Source organism: Pseudorca crassidens, chromosome 13, assembly GCF_039906515.1.
Source record: "Pseudorca crassidens isolate mPseCra1 chromosome 13, mPseCra1.hap1, whole genome shotgun sequence".
Lineage (NCBI taxonomy): Eukaryota > Metazoa > Chordata > Mammalia > Artiodactyla > Delphinidae > Pseudorca > Pseudorca crassidens.
The window spans coordinates 5,741,026-5,763,802 of record NC_090308.1 but is presented as its reverse complement, the minus strand read 5'-3'; the positions used below and the strand labels follow the sequence as shown (position 1 = coordinate 5,763,802).

General features: G+C 36.4%; 2 protein-coding genes across 18 annotated transcripts in view; one reads left to right on the top strand and one right to left on the bottom strand.

Annotated features, from left to right (window-relative positions):
* LOC137204361 (E3 ubiquitin-protein ligase parkin) overlaps positions 1-3,180 on the bottom strand; it is a 1,432,750-nt gene extending 1,429,570 nt beyond the window's left edge. For 15 of the 16 annotated variants that reach the window (XR_010933571.1, XR_010933572.1, XR_010933575.1 and 12 more), the window contains exon 1: positions 3,038-3,180. Coding sequence is in view for 11 of the 16 variants with exons in the window: in XM_067701593.1 (XP_067557694.1) it covers positions 3,038-3,044 (7 nt within the window). In the remaining 5 variants the exon portion in view is untranslated. The remainder of the gene's footprint in view (positions 1-3,037) is intronic. The other variant, XM_067701604.1, reaches the window with a different exon arrangement.
* Positions 3,171-22,777, top strand: part of PACRG (parkin coregulated) — a 513,584-nt gene continuing 493,977 nt past the window's right edge. For both annotated transcript variants that reach the window (XM_067701607.1, XM_067701606.1), the window contains exon 1: positions 3,171-3,760. In XM_067701607.1, the coding sequence (XP_067557708.1) occupies positions 3,617-3,760 (144 nt within the window). In that variant the 5' untranslated portion in view covers positions 3,171-3,616. The remainder of the gene's footprint in view (positions 3,761-22,777) is intronic.

Sequence of the window (22,777 nt, the reverse complement as noted above, 5' to 3'; positions counted from 1 at the left end):
AAGGCAATGTCTTTGGAGAAACAGGGGAAACCCAGTAGGTGCTTTGCTGTTGAATACTGGGTCAGTTCTGGGAAGGATGTCTTTTTGTAATTTTTCAGCTCAGAGGAGTAGGACAGCTCTTTGCTACCTTGTTATGGCAGACAGAAATGTAAAACAGCGTAATTTATTTTAAACAATTTGGAAATCCCTAGCAAAATTCAAAGTCTACAAACCCTTTAGCTAGAAAATCCACTTAGAAACTGTAATAATATTTTTACTTTACATATAGGCTTACATATGCAAATGAAATGATATGGACACAAACCTTCCTGATGACAGCAACTGTCTGTAAACCTACTGTATGCTCATTTATTGGAGAGTACCTGCATAAGTTATGTACATCCACTAAATACTAGACAGGAATCACTGTAGGGTGGATCTGTACATGCAGGTTTGTAAGTCTTCTAAGAGATGTTAAGTTAAACAAGATACAGAAGAGATTATGTTCTAATTATTTTTTAAATCACTCAAAAATCATTTTTAAGACATTGGGTTTGAATTTCAAAATTGGCAACATGGTTATATATATATCCATGCACTTTAACATCTGATACTACTTAAATACCTAAATCCAGTTCTATACAACATACATATAGAATATACCACAAGTATTACTATTAAAATTCAATTTTAAACACACAAAAATGGTAATTTTAAAAAAGGGTGAAATATAATTTTAAGAGAGGTACCAAAAATTACATTTTTCTAAGTTGAATTCTCTTAAGTTTTTATTATGCTTTATATTATCTTAACATCCTCTCCATATTTCTCAAAACGTCATAATTTTTCACCCACTTAAATTATATTTCTATAGCTTTCTGAGTCAGGGCATTTAACATATTAATCATAATCTAACTGGAAAATGTAAGTACTTTTGAAACTGTCTCTGTGCCAAGAAAGAATCCTGAATTTTGAGAAAGCAAAAAAAGGTAATTTTACTGGTAGTGAGGCAACAGTCAATCCCCCTTACTCCTATTCTTCCAAGAAATGCAATTTTTGTTTTTCCTTAAAAGTGAGCTGAGATTTACATAAAGTAGAAGAGTACTGTTAGCATTAAAGAATGTGTAGCAATTAAAGACAGCATAGGCACAAAAGGGGCAAGTTCTGAGCAGCACACATGCCTTTAACAAAAATAAAATAATCCCCAGATATATATTAATGTATATTTTAATCTCCAGTATATCACTGGATATAGACTATAAATAAGGCCTTTCCTGGCTCCAAAGTTTAGTCAGAAACGGGAAACATCACTCCAAGACTTTCCTTCAATTGCTCCCACTTTCACTTACCTTTGGCATTATTCAACTGAACCAACTCCAAAATTGGCAATTAAGATTTTTATTAAAATGTACCCATTGACCGAATTAGGCAATGCAAGTAGTTGACTAGCTGTATAATTTATTGTACATTGTCCACATGGTTTTAACAAGTAAGGTACTTTTCTTGGGAGGGAGCATGGATTTATTTATGTTGTAATACACTTATTTGCACTGTGTCAAACAATAGCTGGAGTATGAGAAAGAACACTTTTAAAAATCCACCTTACATTCTCCACATCACTACCAGTTATTAATAAATGTCTAATCATCAAATCTAAAGATAATACGCTTCCTTCCTGTGTTCCTAAATCCCAAACTAAACTGCATAAACATAGTTCATTCTAACAAAGTTATCTATATAATCGTCTATTAGATAACAATTTAGAATTAAGTGATGATTTTTAGATCTTAAATTCTTGCCTGTATATAGCTTCACCAACAATCATACCATGCTAGAAAGGTAAGAAAAATTGGACAACATCCTTAGGTTTTATCATTGTTGCAAACACAGTGTCAGTTAGCTGGCATGATTCTCCTAGTGACGGATAAAACGTTTTACACTTTAACATTCGTTTAATAAATAAAAGATGTAAGTTTATCAGTGCATACAAACTTATATATTTTTAAAAATCACCTTCTACCTTCTTGGATAGACGACATCTGACTTCAGATGTACTTGCGCTTCGTAAGTGGTGCCCATTCAAGAATAATCCCCAAATAAACTCACCAAACCAATACATGATCTACAGGAAATCTGTCATAATAATCTCCCCAAACATCAATGTTTTGTAATCACACTGTGTGTTTCCATTAATTTTCAGAGATAACCCTTAAAATAACTTTTGGCTTAACAATCCTGGAAGACAGGAACTTTTCTAACCTTATATATTACAGGGTTTATAAGCAACTCTAACAGCCACTTCCAAAGCTTTATTCACATAAATGCACCTAGGGCCTTCTGTGTATAAAAAAAGTGTTTTTTGTTTGTTTTTTGTTTGTTTTGTTTTTGCAAAATAAATCGTTAGTTCACTATGCGAAAGTTTTGATCCTTGTTATCACTGACTCAATTATTCTTTCAACTCAGACCTCCAGGGAGAGATTTAGAAGACAAAACCCAAGGGAGCAAGAAGTTTAAATCCATCTGCAGGAATCTGTTTTGACCTCAACCATCGTCCCTAGGCACTGTCCATTAGAGCTTAGCGCTTCGCGAGCGTTTCCCTTAAAGAGTTCTCCGGAGAGTGGGTCCCAATCTGTCCTAAGCGGCAAGACCGCCTCCCAAGCGCCCTGAGGGACGGAAACCGGGGCGGAAGGCGGGGCCTTCCCACAGCCCCTAGAGGTCTAGCGGGCGGTGCGCTCGCTAATGGACCGCGGGACGCAGCCTTCGCCTCGGGCAGCGCCGAGGCGCACGCCAGGGTCCCTCGCGAAGTTGGCTCCAGGGGGAAGCCCGTTAAACGAGGGCCGGGTCGGGGCTTAGGACACACACACACTTATTCTCCAGGGCCACGGCGGGCACCGGGGAGCCGGCGGCGCAGGCTGAGGGTGGCGCGGACACCGACACCCTGCCACGGACAGCGGACACGGGCAGCACCCCGGCGTCCCTGTCAGCCGAGGCCCGGCGCGGCGCAACAGCTGGGCGCGAGGCGGCGCAGAGAGGCTGTACCTGTCAGGTACCCACGTACCTATCATGGCCACTGGGCAGTTGGAGGCTGCCGGGCGAGCAAGGGCCTACACGCACGCCGGCGGCCGCCTGCGCCTCACACGAGCGACGCTCCCGGGTTAAATCGTGCAGGAAGCCTGTCCCCCGCGCCCGCCGTTGGGGGCGCGCATGCGCAAGGGGGCTTAGCCCGAGGCCTTCTGGGAGTCGTAGTTTTAATGCGTAGTCTCTCCTCAGGTCGGTCGCTGCCGCCCGCGGCCCGCCGCCCGCCGCCCTTCCGGCCTGAGGCCTAGGAAACTTCCGTCACAGAGAGGCAGGGTCATTCGGCCGCAGTGTTGACGTGTCGCTTAGCAACCGGGAGGGTTACCTTTGGAAGCTTGTTGCGGCTCTAGCCTCTGTCCTGCCCTCTTCCCGCCCCTCCCCTCCCCTCAACTCCCTTCACCTGGGAGCTGCCAAACATCTGGATAAACTTGGGCACTACGAGGGCGTGAAATTCTACAGTAACGCGCCTTTTTACATTTTTTCCCGACCTCCTTCTCACATCCGTAAAACTCACTGATTCTTTTACTACACGTTTTATGAGAACAAGACATTTTCTAGGAAGATGGTGGCCGAAAAAGAGACCCTGAGCTTAAACAAATGCCCAGACAAGATGCCGAAGAGGACCAAGCTGCCGCTCCTGGTGCACCAGCCTCACTCCCTGGTTTCTGAGGGCTTCACAGTCAAAGCCATGATGAAAAACTCAGTCGTAAGTGATCTTCCTGAATTGAATGTACTCGCTCCGAATTAGGGGACACCAGGTTGTAGAGGATGGTTAGCCCTAGGATGGATTCTGGGCCCATATCTAGGGTGGTCTTTGCCAAAAATGGCAATTACTCGGCCAGTAACAGACGGTGCCCAACAGAGTGTGGAGGTCCAGGCTAGGCTGCTAGAAGGGATCTCAGGCAGCTGACGTACTGTGCCCGTTTCTAAGCACCTTCCTAATAACTCACGGTTTCTAGACCACCTAAATTTACTCTTAAGCTATTTACACAAAGAAGAAAGATCCCCTTTACTTATTGATTCCTAAACTGTCTCACTCAGCAAAAGGCCTTATAGAAGGAGAGTTCTTAGAAATCATAAACTCTCTTGCAAAATTTAACATGTGCTGATGTACAGCTGGGAACATAAACTCATTAATTAACAGTAAGAAATTTCATCAATCAACCTAGAAATTTTTAGAATATCCTAGCATTTCTTCTAATAACACTCACAAAATCGCATGTTAGAGTACTAAAAGGCAACTTAATAAGAAGTCTATTTCCAGATAGATCTTTTAAACTATTAATTTTAAACAATCCAAGCTTCTGTTCAAGTATCTCTCTCTGCCTATTAATACAATTCATATTTCATTTCTACTGTTTTGTGGTAGTAAAAATCAACTATTCTCAATATTCTCAATAGTTTACTTAGGAGGAAAAGTTTTAAACTGCACACAAATGGTTTGGGTATGTGCATGATAGTTTTAAAAAAAAAACTTTTAATTTGGTATGCTACACCAGGTTTTACTACTGAGTAAGCACTTGTCTGTGAATGAGATAGTCAATAATAAATGCAGCTTTCAAATTTGTATAATTAACACTCTGGGAGGATCTGACTTATTGTAGAGCAACTCATTATGTTAAATGAAGAGCATTGCTTTCCAGTGTCACATTATTCATTTTACATAAATGTTGCAAACCTAATACCTTATTCCTAAACCACATCCTTAAAATACAGGAATGAAACAGATCACCTTTAGACGCTGAGGCCAGATTCCCATGTTGCTACACAAAATGAAATTCTGGTTGTCAGAATGTGTGTCAGTTGAATTGCAATAGTTAAAATTCTTAGAAATAGACTAAAACTTTCTGCTTGTTGTAACTGCAGTCCTTTGGCATGTATTTCATGTGAATATGTGGTCATGGGAGTCAATATAACTCATTTATCAGCAACACAGAATACCATAACATTCAAGCTAATTATTTCTTTTTTTCTTCTAAACAGTATATATGATTATAATTCTAGTGATTTTTTTCAATGTTATATTTCTTCAAAGACATGTAAAAAATTGGTCAGATTCTTTTTTTTCTAAACCTATATTTATAATCACGTTTTCTTTTTAAAAAACATAGCTTTGCACCTAAAGTCATAATTCTGGAAAATCAAGTATTTCAGTACTGACAAATGTAACAAATATGCTTACAAGACTCAAACAAAAAAATCGATTATGAAGCAGCCTTCATTATAAACAACTTATTTGAGATAAATTATCTTTTTGTTTCCATATACTTAAGGAAAATCCCCTAGTGTAATATTTATGTCTCCTTTGGGATCCTCAAAAGAGGATGAGTCATTCTTTCACTTCATTTAGTGGAAATCATAATTGTTAGATGCGAACATTATTCATCCATCCATTCATTCATTCAATCAACAATAGTTTTTTGTTTGATTGTTTTTTGTTATTTTAAATCTGAGAACTTGCTCAGCATAGTTCTGGGGATTTGGGATCAGCAAAACAAAGTCTCAGTCCTTAAAACTCCAAGGAGGGGCTTCCCTGGTGGCGCAGTGGTTGAGAGTCCGCCTGCCGATGCAGGGGACACGGGTTCGTTCCCCCATCCGGGAAGATCTCACATGCCGCGGAGCGGCTGGGCCCGTGAGCCATGGCCGCTGAGCCTGCGCGTCCGGAGCCTGTGCTCTACAACGGGAGAGGCCACAGCAGTGAGAGGCCCACGTACCGCAAAAAAACAAAAACAAAAACAAAAACACACACACACACACACACACAAAAAACTCCAAGGAGAACCACCACTAACAGCAATGGTCAAGTCTTGATAAAAGAGAGAGACTGTTTATACAAACTAACTTCAGTGGCACAGGAAATAAACCCTTCCTTTTCGTATCCAATATTAACATCTCAACATTTCTGCCCTCGACAGTGTAGATCTTTCAGCATTACATGGTCAAAACACCCCTCTTTTCTAAGGTTTATTTCTATTCAGAAAATAACATGCCAATCTCCAGCTTTTCTTTTCTTTTTTTTTTTTTTTTAACATCTTTACTGGAGTATAATTGCTTTACAATGGTGTGTTAGTTTCTGCTTTATAACAAAGTGAATCAGTTATACATATACATATGTTCCCATATCTCTTCCCTCTTGTGTCTCCCTCCCTCCCACCCTCCGTATCCCACCCCTCTAGGTGGTAACAAAGCATCGAGCTGATCTCCCTGTGCTATGCGGCTGCTTCTCACATGTATATATGTCCATGCCACTCTCTCACTTCGTCCCAGCTTACCCTTCCCCCTCCCCATGTCCTCAAGTCCATTCTCTACATCTGTGTCTTTATTCCTGTCCTACCCCTAGGTTCTTCAGAACCATTTTTGTTTTTTGTTTTTTTTTTAGATTCCATATATATGTGTTAGCATACGGTATTTGTTTTTCTCTTTCTGACTTACTTCACTCTGTATGACAGTCTCTATGTCCATCCACCTGACTACAAATAACTCAATTTCGTTTCTTTTTATGGCTGAGTAATATTCCATTGTATATATGTGCCACATCTTCTTTATCCATTCATCTGTCAATGGACATTTAGGTTGCTTCCATGTCCTGGCTATTGTAAATAGAGCTGCAATGAACATTGTGGTACATGACTCGTTTTAAATTGTGGTTTTCTCAGGGTATGTGCCCAGTAGTGGGATTGTCCAGCTTTTCTTTTTTTTTTTTTTTTCGGCACACGGGCCTCTCACTGTTGTGGCCTCTCCCGCTGCAAAGCACAGGCTCCGGACACGCAGTCCCAGCGGCCATGGCTCACGGTCCCTGCTGCTCCGCGGCACGTGGGATCCTCCCGGACTGGAGCACAAACCCGTGTCCCCTGCATCGGCAGGCGAACACTCAACCACTGTGCCACCAAGGAAGCCCTGTCCAGCTTTTCTTAATTGCAACTCCTTGTTCCAAAAGCCAACCCTCCAACCACTTTTCTAGTGTTAGGGCTTGCCATCAGTTCCTCTTTCCAACACTCACTAATTAAATAAGTCACCATTCCATTGCACTTCCCCAAAAGACTTGTAGAACTATATCCTAAGGAGGTATATGGAGACTCCCAATGTTTCACTGAGGGTGCTTTAGTAATGTAAGTATACAAGCTTGATCATAGACAGATATGATCAGGTGGGCTGTGCAAGCCGAAATCCTTAAACAGTCATAATCTATGTATGTGAATGCAAAATTATTTACAAAATAATGATAAATATGTAAGTAGCTAATTTTTTTTTAAATCCCGATGTCAAGTGTTCTTCAACTGTAAGTAGTTCCTTTACTTTACCTATGTGAAATTGTTGTTGCATTCTGTATAGAAACAAGCAATGAGAAAACTGCAATCAGAGAATAATAATCAAATTCATATTATTATAATGTTTGACTCAAAAGAATGATAGGAGATGCAGAATTTGAAGATTTCCTAGTTTATTTTCCCTTTAAAGGCCTTGTTTGTGGTCTGATAGAACCTATAACCAGAAACCAGTAACCCAGTGTTGTATTGGCTTCTTCTCAGCAGATGGTAGCTGCTTTCTGTGCTAACCTACCTTATCATAAAGCAAGTTAGGATATGGGCCCAAGGTTATGATGAATGAGATGCTGACTTCAGCTGAAGCTTTATACTACATCTTTCCTTTTCAGTAGACTATAGATGTTTTATGCTCAAAGTTTATGGGACTGGGAGAAATAATTATTTAATATTACTTTACTTATATAGAAACTTTTATGCTTATTAACTCATTCAACACATAGGAGCAATGGTCAGTATTTATAAATTATATATTAAGATATTGATTTGGCTGCTGTAACGGTGACCAAATAACAATAGTTTAACTAAGATGGAAGTTCTCTCAGAGTCCAAGTTTGTAGGCAATTCATGGAGACTGGGCACTACTTCCCCATGAGATAGGTCCAGGGACTTAGGAGCCTTGTATATTCTTGTTTTGCATCCTGCAGGATGATGCCCTGAGTCCAGGTGAGCTCACCATCACCAGGGTCAAATCCCTACTCTCAGGATGGAGGAAATAAGAAACAGAGTGCTTCCTTTTATGAGCATGACCCAGACACAGCACCCCACTTTCATTCACATCCCACTGGCCAGAGTTTAGTCATAGGTCTATATTTTCCCTTTTTGCAAAAGCCTATGAAAGACTGACCCTTGCAGCAACTCTAGGCCCCCATACCTGTTCCTTCAGGAAAAGGGCTAAGAGTTATATTGTTCCAAAAGAGCATAATCTCCAACACCTACTTCATGCAAGAGGAGAGAAAAATGAGTAAGGAGCAACCTGCAAGAAAAAGTAGGAAGAAATGGAGAGCAAGCAGCATGTTCCAGAAACTGCACTCATCACTTTTGCTCAAATCCATTGCCAAACCTAGGCTTATGGCAACAACCACTTACAGGAGAGGCTGGGAAATGTAGTCTCTGACAGGTAGCTCTGTGTTCAGCTAAAACTTGAGGCATTTCATTACTGTAGCAAAAGGAAGAACAGAAATGTGGGGTTTATTCGAAGTGTCCACCGTGAGAGTTAAATATTGCTAGAAAAGAAAAGAAGAGGGACAAGTAAAACAATTACAGTACAAATAAATGCACATCCATGGTAAGGCTTACAAATACCTACTTAGGACAGTGGAAGTGCTAATGATGAAGGGACCAAGTGACAATAACCTCATTGAGACCCTCATTACCTTTTGTCTAGGTTTTGGCAGTATCATCAAAACTGGTCTCTAGACTCCATTCACCAATCAGTTGATTGCCTCAATCAACTATCAGTACTATTACGCTTATCCTTCCAGTACAAAGTTCTCTTATTATTGCTGAAAGCTTTTGGAGATCACTGGTTCTTATAGCAAAAAATCATGGAACCTCCACAAGACCAGCAAGGCCTTCTGTGATCTAACCCTATTCTATGGATTTAATTTCATCTCCCACTATTCTCACTTGCTTCCACCAAATTAAACTGTAACTCTTCATTGCTTTGATTTTGCTTGTGTTGTTCCCTTTGCTTCAATGCCCTTCTCCCTACATATCTGCAAACACAAATCCCTTCAGTCATTAGGTAGCAAATGATCACTGACTGTGCCATACACTCTTTTAGGTGCTGGAAATCTAGCAGTAAGGAAGAGGCTAAATGCATGCCATCAAGGGGCTTACATTTTTGCAGCCAGCTAAGAGGCCAACTGCTTCAAGATGACTCCCCTAATTCTCTTTCTCAACCAAGATGGAAACTTATTTTTGTTCATTGTTTTCTACCATGTATTAGAGTTATGTCTACCCATGTTTTACCTCCTCGAGTAAATTCCCTGTGAGGGCAGAATCTGTGTCCAAGTCATTTTTTTCATCCTAACAGCACCTAACAATGTACTCAATAAATATTTGATGAATGAAGGAAAGCAATTCCACACTTTTCTGTTATCTCATCGCTTTCCTCCTGTTGCTATAACTGTTATCTGTCTTTAGTTTGTTTGTTTTTTTTAAACCACCCTCCTCCAATTGAGGAGCCCAGAAGTTCCCTTTAAAACTCAGCCAGATGATGACATTGATCACTTCAGATCCTCAGGTGGCTCATCTTAGTGTAAAGCTGAAGTTTTTAAGCTCCTATAAGGCACTATGTAATCTAGCTGCCATTTCTTCTTTATATGTATAACTTAGTACTTCCTCCCTCCCTCGTTCTGTTCCATCCACAATAGTTTCCTTGCAGTTTCTTGAATATACCAGTTACACAGCTGCCTCAGTACCTCTGCCCTTCCTGTTCCTCTGCCTGAAATATATTTCCCCCTACATATCACCATCTCTTGATCCTTCAAATATTTGTTCAAAAAACTAACTTTTTAGTGAGGCCTCTCCGACTATTTAAAATGTCAGCCTCTTAATAACCCCCTCCATCCCTGTTTCAGCACACCCATCTTCTTTCCCTTTGTTGTATTTTTCCATAGACACTGATCACTCTCTAATATTAATCTAGTTTATCCTATGTCTTCTTCCACTACAGAGTAAGCTCCTTGAGGGCAGGGAATTATTACTGTTTCACTCACTGCTGCATATCCAGCTCTAGAAAAGTTCCTGGCACATAGTAGGAGCTATTATTTTTTGTCAAATGAATTAATGAATGACCATGTTTTATACTATAATTAGCAATCATCTTCAAATTAGCAACTTCAAGGAAATGCTAATGGTGTTAAATAAGTATAAAATATAGGAATGAGAATAATTTAGAAATGTTTTATGCCATTTTTAATTAGCTTCTTATTAAAGTTATACATGCCCATTGTAAAATGTTTAAGTGGCTTGGCTTAGCAAAGCTCTCTCCTATTTAATATTACGGGGAAAATTTTAACCTTTTTTTCACTAGTCCTCTTATAATTTCAATGTTTTATTTTAAAGCTTTACTTCATCTTAATTCATTTTGGTTTAAGAAGTGAGGTATAAATTTTATTATATTTTTTCCAAATTGGTCAAAAGTTGTTGCATTACCTTTCACATATAGTTAAACTGGATTATAAAAAAAAATCTGCCTATTTAATTTGAATGCTCTGCCAGTGCTATATGTATATTAATGATAGTGGCTTTGTGTATGCTTTAATATGTGATAGGGCTCATCATCTCTATTCCATTTCTGTTTCTGAGCAATCCTATGAGGAGTCAGGGCAGACTTTTTTTTTTCCATTCAGCATATAAATCTCAGACAATTTAATTTTTTGTTGTTGTGCATCACCTATTAAATGGCAGAGCAAAGAATGTATGCTATATTACTAGATTTTTCTAACTGAGAACAATCCTCTCTTGATCACTTTTTTTAGACTTTGGTAGATGCATAACATGCAAGTGGAAAATGTACACATATCACTTGATAAATATTAAACCAAACACACTGGTGTAGCCAGAACCCACATCAAGAAACCTTACCAACACCACAAAACCCCTTCAGGACCTTTCCAGTCACTGCCCATATACACCCTAAGCTAACCTTATCCCAACTTCTGTCAACAGATTTCTGCTTATATTCATGGAATCATAGAGTATGTAGTTGTTTTATGTCTGACTTCTGGGATCACCACTGTGAAATTCACCCACATTACTGCATATGATCATAGATCCTTAATACTCATTTCTTTCTACTATTTTCACATGGGAATATAACATAATTTATTAATCCATTCCTGTGTTGATGAATATTTATGCGACTTCTAGGTTAAGACTTACAAATAGTGCTACTAGGAAAATTCTAGTATTTTTTTTAAACTGAGGTATAGTTGATGTACAATATTATGTAAGTTTCAGATGTACAACCTGGTGATTCACAATTTTTAAAGATTATACTTCATTTATAGTTATCGTAAAATATTGGCTAAATACCCTGTGCCAGTGTCCATTCCCTGTGCCTAGGACTATGTCCTTGTAGTTTATTTATTTTATACATAGTAGCTTGTGCCTCTTAATCCCCTACCCCTACTTTGCTCATTCTCCCCTTCCCTCACCCCACTGGTAGCAACTAATTTGTTCTCTATATCTGTGAGTCAGTTTCTTTTTTGTTATATTCACTAGTTTGTTTTATTTCTTAGATTCCATATATAACAGACAATATTCCATGTGATAACAGGCAGTATTTATCTTTCTCCATCTGAATTATTTCACTAAGCATAATACCCTCCTGGTCCATCCATGTTGTTGCAAGTGGCAAAATTTCATTCTTTTTTATGACTGAGTAGTAGTCTATTGTATATATGTACCACACCTTTTTTATCCATCCATCTGTTGATGGACACTTAGTTTGCTTCCATATCTTGGCAATTGTAAATAATACTGCTATGAACATTGGGATACATGTATCTTTTTGGATTAGTGTTTTCATTTTCTTCCAGTGTATACCCAGGGTGTAATTGCTGGATCATACGGTAGCTCTATTTTCAGTTTTTTGATGAACCTCTGTACCGTTTTCCACAGTGGCTGCACCAATTTACCTTCTCACCAACAGCATACAAGGGTTCCTTTTCTCCACATCCTCGCCAACATTTGTTATTTATGGTCTTTCTGATGATAACCGTTCTGATATGTGTGAGGTGATATCTCGTTGTTTTGATTTGCATTTCTCTGATGATTAACAACGTTGAGCATCTTTTCATGTGCCTGTTGGCCATTTGTATGTATGTCTTCTTCAGAAAAATGTCTATTCAGTTCTTTTGCCCATTTTTTAAATTGGGTAAATTTGCTAAAATTAAAAAAAAAATGCTAAATCTATGTCAAACAGCATACTGCCTATATTTTCTTCTAGGAGTTTTATGGTTTCTGGTCTTACATTTAGGTCTTTAAACCATTTAAAATTTATTTTTGTATGTGGTGCAAGAAAATGTTCTAATTTTATTTTTTTACATGTAACTGTCCAGTTTTCCCAGCACCACTTATTGAAGAGACTGTCTTTTCTCCATTGTGTATCTTGCCTTCTTTGTGATAGATTAATCTACCATAAGTGCATGGGTTTACTTCCAGGCTCTCTATTCTTTTCCATGTATCTGTGTGTCTGTTTTTGTTTGTTTGTTCGTTTGTTTGTTTTTGCCAGTATCATACTGTTTTGATTACTGTAGCTTTGTAGTATAGTCTGAAGTCAGAGAGCATAATACCTCCAGCTCTGTTCTTCTTTCTAGTACCTATTTTTGGACAACATATGTAAGAATGTCCAGGTTGCTGGGTCCTAGGGTTTGCATATGTTTGCTTTAGTAACTATACAAAAACCATTTTCAAAATTGAGTTTTCAAATTTAAACTCCTGCCAGCTCTGAAAAAGAGTACCATTTGCTCTATAACATCATCGATAACTACTATTTTCTTTATTTTGCATTTTAGGTATTCTAGTGGGTGTATAATGTTATCTCATTGTGGATTTAATATTCATTTTTATTCTGGCTAATGGAGTTTAAGACTTTTTAATTTATTTATTGGCCATTTGGTTGTCTTTTGTGAAGTGCCTTTCTAGACTTTTGCCTCTTTTTCTCTTGGCTTGATTGGGTGTATTTATTTGTAATGATTCTTATTCTTCATATTTTATTCTAAATGATATAAAGCAATTGTCAAATACATGTATTGCAAGTATAGTTTCCCTGTCAGTGAGTTTCCTTTTCATTCTCTTAATGGTGACTTTCATCCTCCTCTTTTTAAAATATACATTTGTGAGAAAAAAAAAGATCATAAACATTTTCTTATGTATTTTTTATAATGTTTTTCTCAACCAATTTCAATAGTTTCACAATAAGATATGTATACATTGAGACAAAAGACTTTGAGAATAAATTAGAATGATCAGAAATAAAATAGAACAAACAACAGTGAAACAATGAAATAAAATGTAATTAAAGTAGGAAGCTTGAGCTTAAGAAAAGGAGAATCAATTTTTTCATTCATAAGCATCAGTATATTTATTGATTGATGTTCACATTTCATTCTGAGCTTCTTGGCATCAGAAGGGGCCAAAAGGGGAACATTATACATTTCTCATTATCATAAAAGAAGTAGCCTGCCAATCCCTGTAGGGAATTCAAGCTTTCTCTACACTGAATTCTCAGAGAAATTGATCCTGTAGCATTTTAAATACATGCAACACACCATATCTATATTTTTATTTCTTATTTGAAATACACTAGCCAATTTCATCCACAACAGACTTCAGTAAGGGCCAGGTAGGTGATGTTAAAATCTATCTTGAGGAACTGGATTTTCCATGAGATTAAATTCACATGGTATATGTATGTAGGCTTTTGATGGTCCAGTTTGATCCAAGAACAGAATTCACAGTGCCTACAGGAGAGTGTAGACTTTGTTTTAGCTGTGGTTGTTCTCAGTTCATTTTATGACAGTAGCGAGATGGCTTCTGTTTTTATAAAGTGTCAGAGAGGAAGTGTGTGATGCTATGAGACCACAGCTCTGAATGGCCTGAAAGAGGCTGGAAAGACTTCTCAAAGGGAATCTTGTTTGGTGAAATATAAAAGATGAGGGGGACTGAGGGGAAGAGTTAGGGGCAGTAGGAAAAGGCTCAGAGGCAAGACAGACCAGGTTTCCTGCTCACTCAGTTTTCAATCTTTATTTTATGCTTTCTTTGCCCAAAAGAATTATGTTATAAATTCTATTCATTATATATATGTATAAAATTCTTTAAATTGTATATATTTTATAGAATATGTAAGTAAAGTATATATGTACTTTATGAAAAATGTATGTACATAATACACATTTACATAGCTTGCATATTTAGCTTGTATTGTGTATAATTATAATACCTTCTATGAAATTATACAGATTCCTTCTAACTTGCTAATATTTTACATGTCATTACAAACTCCTCTTGGGCATTTAAAAAAACCTCATAGAATTCTGTTCTTTGAATGTGCCATAATTTCTTTCGTAATTCGCTCAGGTTGCTTTCTGTTTTTTGCTATTATACATAATGACAAAGTTAATATTTTTTTACAATTTTTCTGCATTTTAAAACATCTCTTTGAAATATAATTTCTGAAGTAGAATTACTAAATCAGAGTTCTTCAGAATCTGAAGACTCTGATGAAACTTTGATGTATACCACACCCTGCAATGCTTGACTCTGCCTGTTCTACTCTCTCCTTGTGGCCTGAGGCAAAGGCCTGAGGTTTCTAAGTACCCCACCCCTGCTGGCTATCCACCTTCCCCACCTGCAACATGTTGAGGGGATCAATATCTCAGCACCTCAGAAACTCATTCATAATACATATTATAAATGGATTTGAAACATCTAAGGCTGTGGTTCACAGATTGCAAATTGTAATCACCTGGGTAGCTAAAAAATACTGATTTCTAGGTCCATCCTCTAAGATTCTGATTTAATTGTTCTAATTGTGTCTGTAGTTGATTGAATTCGTGTTTAATAGAGGTTTAGAACCTTTAGGGACATAGTATTATGCTATTCAATTTTTCCAAAGACATTTATTTATTAAGCAGTGTTCTATTCCTTGCTGATTTGTGTTATTCTTTTATTGTATTGTAATTATACATAATAATCAGAGATATTTTAGAGGAAATTTTAACCAGTGTAACACAGTTTAAACTATCATAACTCGGTAATATGTTTAGAAACTGGTGAAGCTAATCTCTCCTGTTAATTCATATCCATAATGTTGATTTTTTTTTTTTTTTTTTTTTTGCGATACGCGGGCCTCTCACTGTTGTGGCCTCTCCCATTGCGGAGCACAGGCTCTGGACGCGCAGGCTCAGTGGCCATGGCTCACGGGCCTAGCCGCTCCGCGGCATATGGGATCTTCCTGGACCGGGGCACGAACCCGTGTCCCCTGCATCGGCAGGCGGACTCTCAACCACTGCGCCACCAGGGAGGCCCCATAATGTTGATTTTTAATTTTAACATTTTACCAGTTTAGTATTCCAGACGATCTTTTAATAACATACAAAACTGAAACATCCCTTTGAAACTGCAAGGATCATATAAATCACTTGGAAAAAAAATTTTCATGTTTTAATAGTCTTCACTTGTAGTAGTATATTTTATCACTTCATGTTTATAGGTGTCAGTTTTCCTAAGAATATTTATATTTATTTTATATCCAGCCTCTTTTAATCTAATAACATTCCCATTGAATCTCATGTTTTATTTTAATCATGTTTTTCTACATTTTGAACAATGTAAGTATACAAATAAGTGTGGAAAATAGGCATGTATTCATCTAGATTTTATAAAGAATAATGTTTTGTTATAATAATGTCATATTCTTTTAAATAAACTTCTAGTCTTATAGAAAAATAAACAGATCCTTGCTAAAGGATCCTCATTCCTTCTCCAGCCCTCCATCCTTCCATCCCTAGAGATAACCAAGATCCTAAAGTTTGTGTATATCACTTCCAAATATAAGTGGTTCATATGTATATGCATCCATACGTTTTGTAACTCTGTATATGTGTGTGTGTGTGTGTGTGTGTGTGTGTGTGTGTATAATTAAAATCTGGGCATTGTTCTTGCCTTTCCACCTGAGCTATTCTGTGCATATTTCTGTAATGGCTTTGAGCTCATATTCAATTCATAAACAGGGGAATGATGTCTGTATAAGTAGGAGGTTCATATGTAATCTTCCCCATGTTTTTAATATTTTGTGCCAAGTAAGAGCAGCTAATTGAAAAGTATTCTAACAGCTAAATGCAGCATGATGACAGAGTAGTACAAAGTAATACGAAGTAATGCCCACAGTACCAACTTCTCCTGGTTCTGTTTGTGTTCTTGCTCTTAGAAGTATCATACTTAGTATGAAGCAAGCTCCATCTTTGTACATCCTTACAGCACCTCCTATCATCATTTTCTTTAAAGGTACAGCACTATATTTACTCCAGGATTTCATTTTCAAAGGTTAGAAATTTAATAATTTTAACTATGCTAGTACATTTTTATCAGAATGATTAATATGTGCTCTGGTTATAAAGTCGCAGAGATTTTTATGAGCTTCTTAAACATTATTTTTCCCATAATTTTCCCCCATACACCTGATCATTTCTAGTAAGCCACTTTGCAGAACAGTTTGTTTTTCAGGAATATTTGTCCTGTTATAGCAGAAACACTTGTAGGAAATTTGTTTACCTGCTATATCATATTCCATCACATGAACAAGCCAGTTTGTTTATTCATTCTCTTACTGAGGGACTGTTAGGTTTGTACATTGCAGCATCACATCATCCTTGGTTAGGACTCCCTGTACCATATGCCAAAGTTCACCATCTGTGGAATTGTTGGTAAGGAGGTATAGCTTCAACTTCAACTTTAATAGAGCTTGTCAAATTGCTTTCCAAAGTTTTATATTTATACATATATCGTTATATGTATGTATATAACTATATATATAGTTACCAATAGCTCTTTCCCAAATCCTAGTCATTTGATGATACCAGACTAAAAATGGTGCCAATCTGAAGGACATGAAATGTTATCTTGTTTTAATTTTGCATTTCCCTGATAACTAGTGACATATTTTCTTTTCATAGTTTATCATATGGGCTCTTTCCTCTGTGGTGTGCCTATTTCTAGTCTTTGCTCATTTTTCCTGTTGGGTTGTCTGTCCTTTTCTTATTGATATATTGATGTTGTTTATATACTCTGGATATGTACATATTCTGGATATGGACCCAACGTATTGTCTCCTAGCCTGTGACTTGTCATTATACTTTTTTTTTTTTGCATTTTCTTTGATGAACAGAAATTGTAGATTTAATTTTAAATATTTATGTTTATCAGATTCTCCCATTATGGTTTGTATATTTTGTGCCTAGTTTCAGAAATATTTTTTGATCCTGATATATTGTTTTCTTGCACATGTTTTATTCTTGTAATGTTTACATATAGATTATTATTTAGTCACTAATTCATTTTTTGAGATGAGAGGTAAGGCTTTAATTTGATCTGTTCCATATGCAGAGCCACCCATCTAGTACCATTTATAAATAGTAAATGGCAACTGTCTAGTCTGTCCTATTAGTCTATTTATCTATCACTAAGCCAGCATCACATGGTCTTAATTGTTGTAGCTTCGTAAATCTTGATATTTAGTAAGATGAGTTCTCCAAATTTGTTTCCATCCTCTTTGACATTCTTGGTCTCTTACCATCTATAAGAATTTTAGAATAAGTTGTCAAATTTTATGAAAATCATTTTTGGGATTTGGATTAAATTATATTGGAGGTACAGAATAATTTGGACAATAGTAATCTATTCTTAATTTGCTAAGAGTTTTTGAAAAAATGTGAGTAGTATTGAGTTTTATCGAAGATACTTTCTGCATTTATTGAGATGATCATAAAGTGTTTCTCCTTCAGTCTGTTAATGTTAACATCATCAGGCATTCTAACATTAAATCATTCTTACATTCTTGTACATTATTTAATCATGAGATGTTTAGCTTAAAAAACAAGTATAAATTATTGGTATCTCTTTCATTTATCAGGGGGCTAAATCCTTCCCAGCAAGCCACAACAAGTCCCTTATATTTATTTATCCAAAATTAGGTATTAACGCCATGGTAATGTCTTAGCTCAGTCTGCCATAACAAATACCACAGACTGGGGGACTTAAGCAGCAGAAATTTACTTCTCACAGTTCTGGAGGATGGGAAGGCTAAAATCAAGGTGCTGGCCAATTCAGTTCTTGGTGAGGGCTACCTTCTCTGCTTGCACATGGTCCAGCTTCCCATTGTGTTCTCACATGTCCTTTCCACTGTGCATGCAAGCAGAGAGAGACTCACTCATACTCTTTTTATAAAGCTGCTAATCCCATCCTAAAGGACCCACCCTCATTACCTAATCTAACCCTAATTACCTCTCAAAGGCCTCATCTCCAAACACCATCATCTTGGGGGTTAGGGCTTCAACATATGAATTTTGAGGTACACAAACTTTCATTCTATAACAGATGGGGAGATGGGATTGCTAAGTTTTACTCATCCTTTGGGGCAAGAGGAGGAACCTATCTTCCTGGAGTTCTTTGCTGCTAGAACAAAATGATGTTTCTATAAACTAAAACTGTCCTTTGGGAAGAAAATTAACACTATGTATACTATGCTTTCATTCTGCAAAAATAGTTTATTGGACTTCAACATGTTTTCCTTTTAATAGTGTGTTTTTGAGAAATTATTTTCATTATAAGAATGAAAACTTATGTAGGGTTTTAAGAAAATACCTAAAAGAGAAAAAAGAAAATAAATATCAAACCCCTTTTACTAATCACTCTTGAATTATTCCCAGAAAGCATCACTACATGCTTTTGAGTAAAATTGTAATCATCATATCATACAGACATTGTTAATATATTTAAAATTTTACTATCTGCCGTTATATCCTCGTTGCTAATTTATGCCTTCTTTCTCTTCATTAGGTTTTTTTTGCTCTTTTTTTTTCTCTCTTCATATACTGTCTTCTGAATTTTTATACTAATTCTTCTGGTTTTGACAACAGATTTTTTTATTTCTACTCTTGCATTTTCTTTTTCTTGATCTCCCTTATAAAAAATTTTTACTGAGTTTTTGATTTGAATATGTATTTCATGGCTTTCTTTTAAAACACCTTTATTTGGGGAATGCCCTGGTGGTCCAGTTGTTAGGACTCAGAACTTTCATTGCTGGGGCCCGGGGGTCGATTCCTGGTCGGGGAACTAAGATCCCAGAAGCCAAATAAATAAATAAAATGCCTTTACTTTTAATAGATATTATTGGTCTTGTTATTAAAAAAGACATGTAATTTTATTTTTGCTTTCCTCTTTTGTATGATTGTTGTTTGTGAGGGATTATTTTCCCTGTTGGTTGGGGTTTTATGGTCATGTTTTGATCATGATTTTTTTTATTAGTAGATTCGTTGCTTGATGGTTATATAATTTGGTTTCTACAGTTTTAGCTGTTTGGAGTTTATTAACGTTATTGGTCTAGAATAGGATCATTTTCTAGAAATGGTCTATGGAAACTTGAAAAAAGACTTTTTTTGTCTATACTTATTCTGGATTGTTAATTCCAGATAATTTGTCTAAGAGCAGAAGATTACAAAGAACATCTGTATGAAAGTATTGTTACTATTTAATGTTACGATATGAGTGATAAGGATTAGGTCCATCTTAAACAAACTCAAAATAGGCAGATATGTTTTGGTATTCCTGTTTATTTTCTGTATTCCTATTAAATAGTCCATGAGACAGTAATTTCTCCTAGGTTATCTAAACTGTTTGAAAATTTTAAAAACATAACTAACTGCTAAAATCCACTTATATCATTAAATGTTTATGGCTCTTGTGATTTTGATAAGTAAGGAGAAAAATACAAAAGAAAACAAGTTAAAAACAATAACTGGAAAATAATGGGGAAAACCACGTCAAGATGTATTCTTTTGCTTCTCCTTAATTGTGTCAGAGGATCTAGCAAATTCCTGCTTTGGAGTTCTGAAAATGACCCAACCATGGGTCACAATCTTTACTCATACTTACTTGAGGGATCTAGAGTACTAGAACCTGTCTATAGTATTTCAATTATTTTATTTTCTGGAAAATATGTATTTATATTTCAGTGTGTATATTTCATATTTAAGTCCTTAAAATGAAATTTTAAATAGAGGATTCAGGAAGACCTATTGGTTTTGCTTCTGCTTCCTTAATAAGAATTAACTTAAAAATCCAGCTGTTACACTGGAGATGGGGGAGGGGGGATGGTGCAGACTCATTATTAATCAGTAACCATGTATTGGTGTGAAGCACACCGAAGTTTAATACATAGGATGACCATTGATTTTGTAGGACCTGGAAAGTGAGGCAAGCGTCATTTAGGTTTGATATTTGTGATACAAGAATTGAAACTCTGAAGCAAGTGTAAGATAATTCAGTTATTCTGTGGTAGAGTAGTGTTATGTTCAGAGAGAGATTTACTTTTAAGTTTTCCATATACATTTAAGAATCATAGCCTAAACAAAAATTTCAGATATTATTATACATGAATTTACTTATTTACCAAAATTACTATCATTTAGGGAAAAGCATGTGAATTGATTATATTATAAATAATAATTATGTCATGTAAATAATAATTTATATTTTAGAAGTATCTTCCTAAAGCAATTCAAGTTAAGGTCATTGTTGTAGCATAGACTAGGGAAAGTAAGACTAGAAAAAATATGCTTATATAATAAATGCAAAATAAAGTAAAAAGTACAAGATAGATCATGGCTAACTACCTTCCCTTTGTGATTTTTACTTAGAACAGAATCCACAGAGAAATATATTTCACAGATTGTCTGTTCTAAATCAAAGTAGATATGAATAAATAGTCCCTGAGACAAAGAGTAAATCCTTTACCAAATCTTATGTGTCCTGCACTTTGTATTTTTAAAACAATTTATTTTACATGATAAAACTATAACTTTATTTCAAAGTTAAGTAAAATTGTTTTCACATGAACATAAAATATTATTTTAATTTAATACTGTATTATACTTAAACATATTTTAGAATTTATATAATGTAGTGATTAGTGACATAAAACAGCAACAGTTGTATAAAATAAATATTAGTACTTTTAAGCAATAATGAGGGATGCCTCTGTATATGCTTTATTTCCCTTTGGAATTTCTTGAGTAAATGATGTATCGTATTTACTCATGATTACGCTAGATCATACACATATTCACCAGGATTTACATACACAAAATTATCTCTTGTCACTTTTAGGAGTAAATGAAAATGTTTTAAAAGAAATTCATCAAATATAGCTTTCATAAGATAAGCATGAACTTTCAACGGCCAATGTCTTATAACTCTTTGTCCCTGTGCCTCTCAACACTTTGCATAGCATTCTAGACATCAGAGATGCTCAGTTGTATTTCTTGTTTAAGCCTACCTTATTTTGTGAAAGTAATTCTACTGTGAATGTCCATCTACACCTGTTATACATTTCCTTCCTATTCATCACCTATAGAAAAAATATAGGTGACTGATTGATAAGAACTTCCTTATAGGTAAAAGAGACCTTCTCTAGGTCACATTCGGCCTTCTATTTATATGAATAGAAGCTACTTTGAATTGAAACTTGTCAACACTTGATACTTCGTTAAAAATCACAGGAATGGTGTTTTAGATTAGGACCTATAAAAACCAAAGGAATCAAAAACCTTGGGAGCATCTCAAGGGCATGAATCAGCACCAATGTATTGCATATATTGAACATGACTGAAATACTTCCAGTGACTTACGTAGTACAAACACAAGGTTTATCCAGCGCTAACACTGGCAAACCCGGAATCAACCAGATTGATTCAGTCAGGGTAGGACTTCAGATGAGACAGATCTGGGAGACAGCTTAACAGGATTCAGCTGAGCCAGCCAAATATTTGAGTCAAAATCCAAATCTACAGTCCCAAAGACCAAGACCCAGACCCAGGCAAAAAAGGTTAGGAACAGGAGGCAGGAGGCTCAGAGAAACCATAAAGGTATTTAAACCCTTAGCGTCCTGTTGGGAGACGCACAGGCTAACATCGCCCTCTGGGAAGGATGGAGAGCATTCTGGAGTGCAGATGTTAAGCATGCTGAAAAATTGTGTCCACTGTCAGGCTCCTGTGGACAACTTCAGTTGCACTTTAACTTTTACTATTCTGTGAAATAATTGGCCTGACTTGTTAATTTTACTCTGCTTTGAAACCATAGATCTCACTTCTATACCTGTTCAGTCATCCACAAGTAATAATAAGAAGTGACATTTGTCAGTAATGAAAGTAGGTTGGAGTAAATCTGCTGAAATATATTAAAATATTGGAAAACAAACTCAGAACTTACATTGAGTTTATGGTGAAGAGCCATATAATCTTTTCATTGTCAGTTGCTTTTCAAAACGAAAATTATTTCTTAAAGTGTCAGTGTGATACATGCACACAGTTGATAGATAAAATTGTGAGAATAGCTTATCAGGACTTAACCAGTCGCTAGCCTATGTCTGCTCTCACCATCCGACCCCAGGCCCACACTCCTTCAGTTCTACCTCTTAACTCTTTCTTATTTTAAATATTTTAATGCAGTTATTTCAAATGTGGAAATAATGTACTACTGTATCTTTTCTTAAAAGAGTTTAATTGAAGTACTGACAATAAACTACATAAAGTATAGAAGTGGATACATTTTGGCATACATATACAGCTGTGAAGCCATCACAACAATCAAAATACTTGTCCATCACCCCC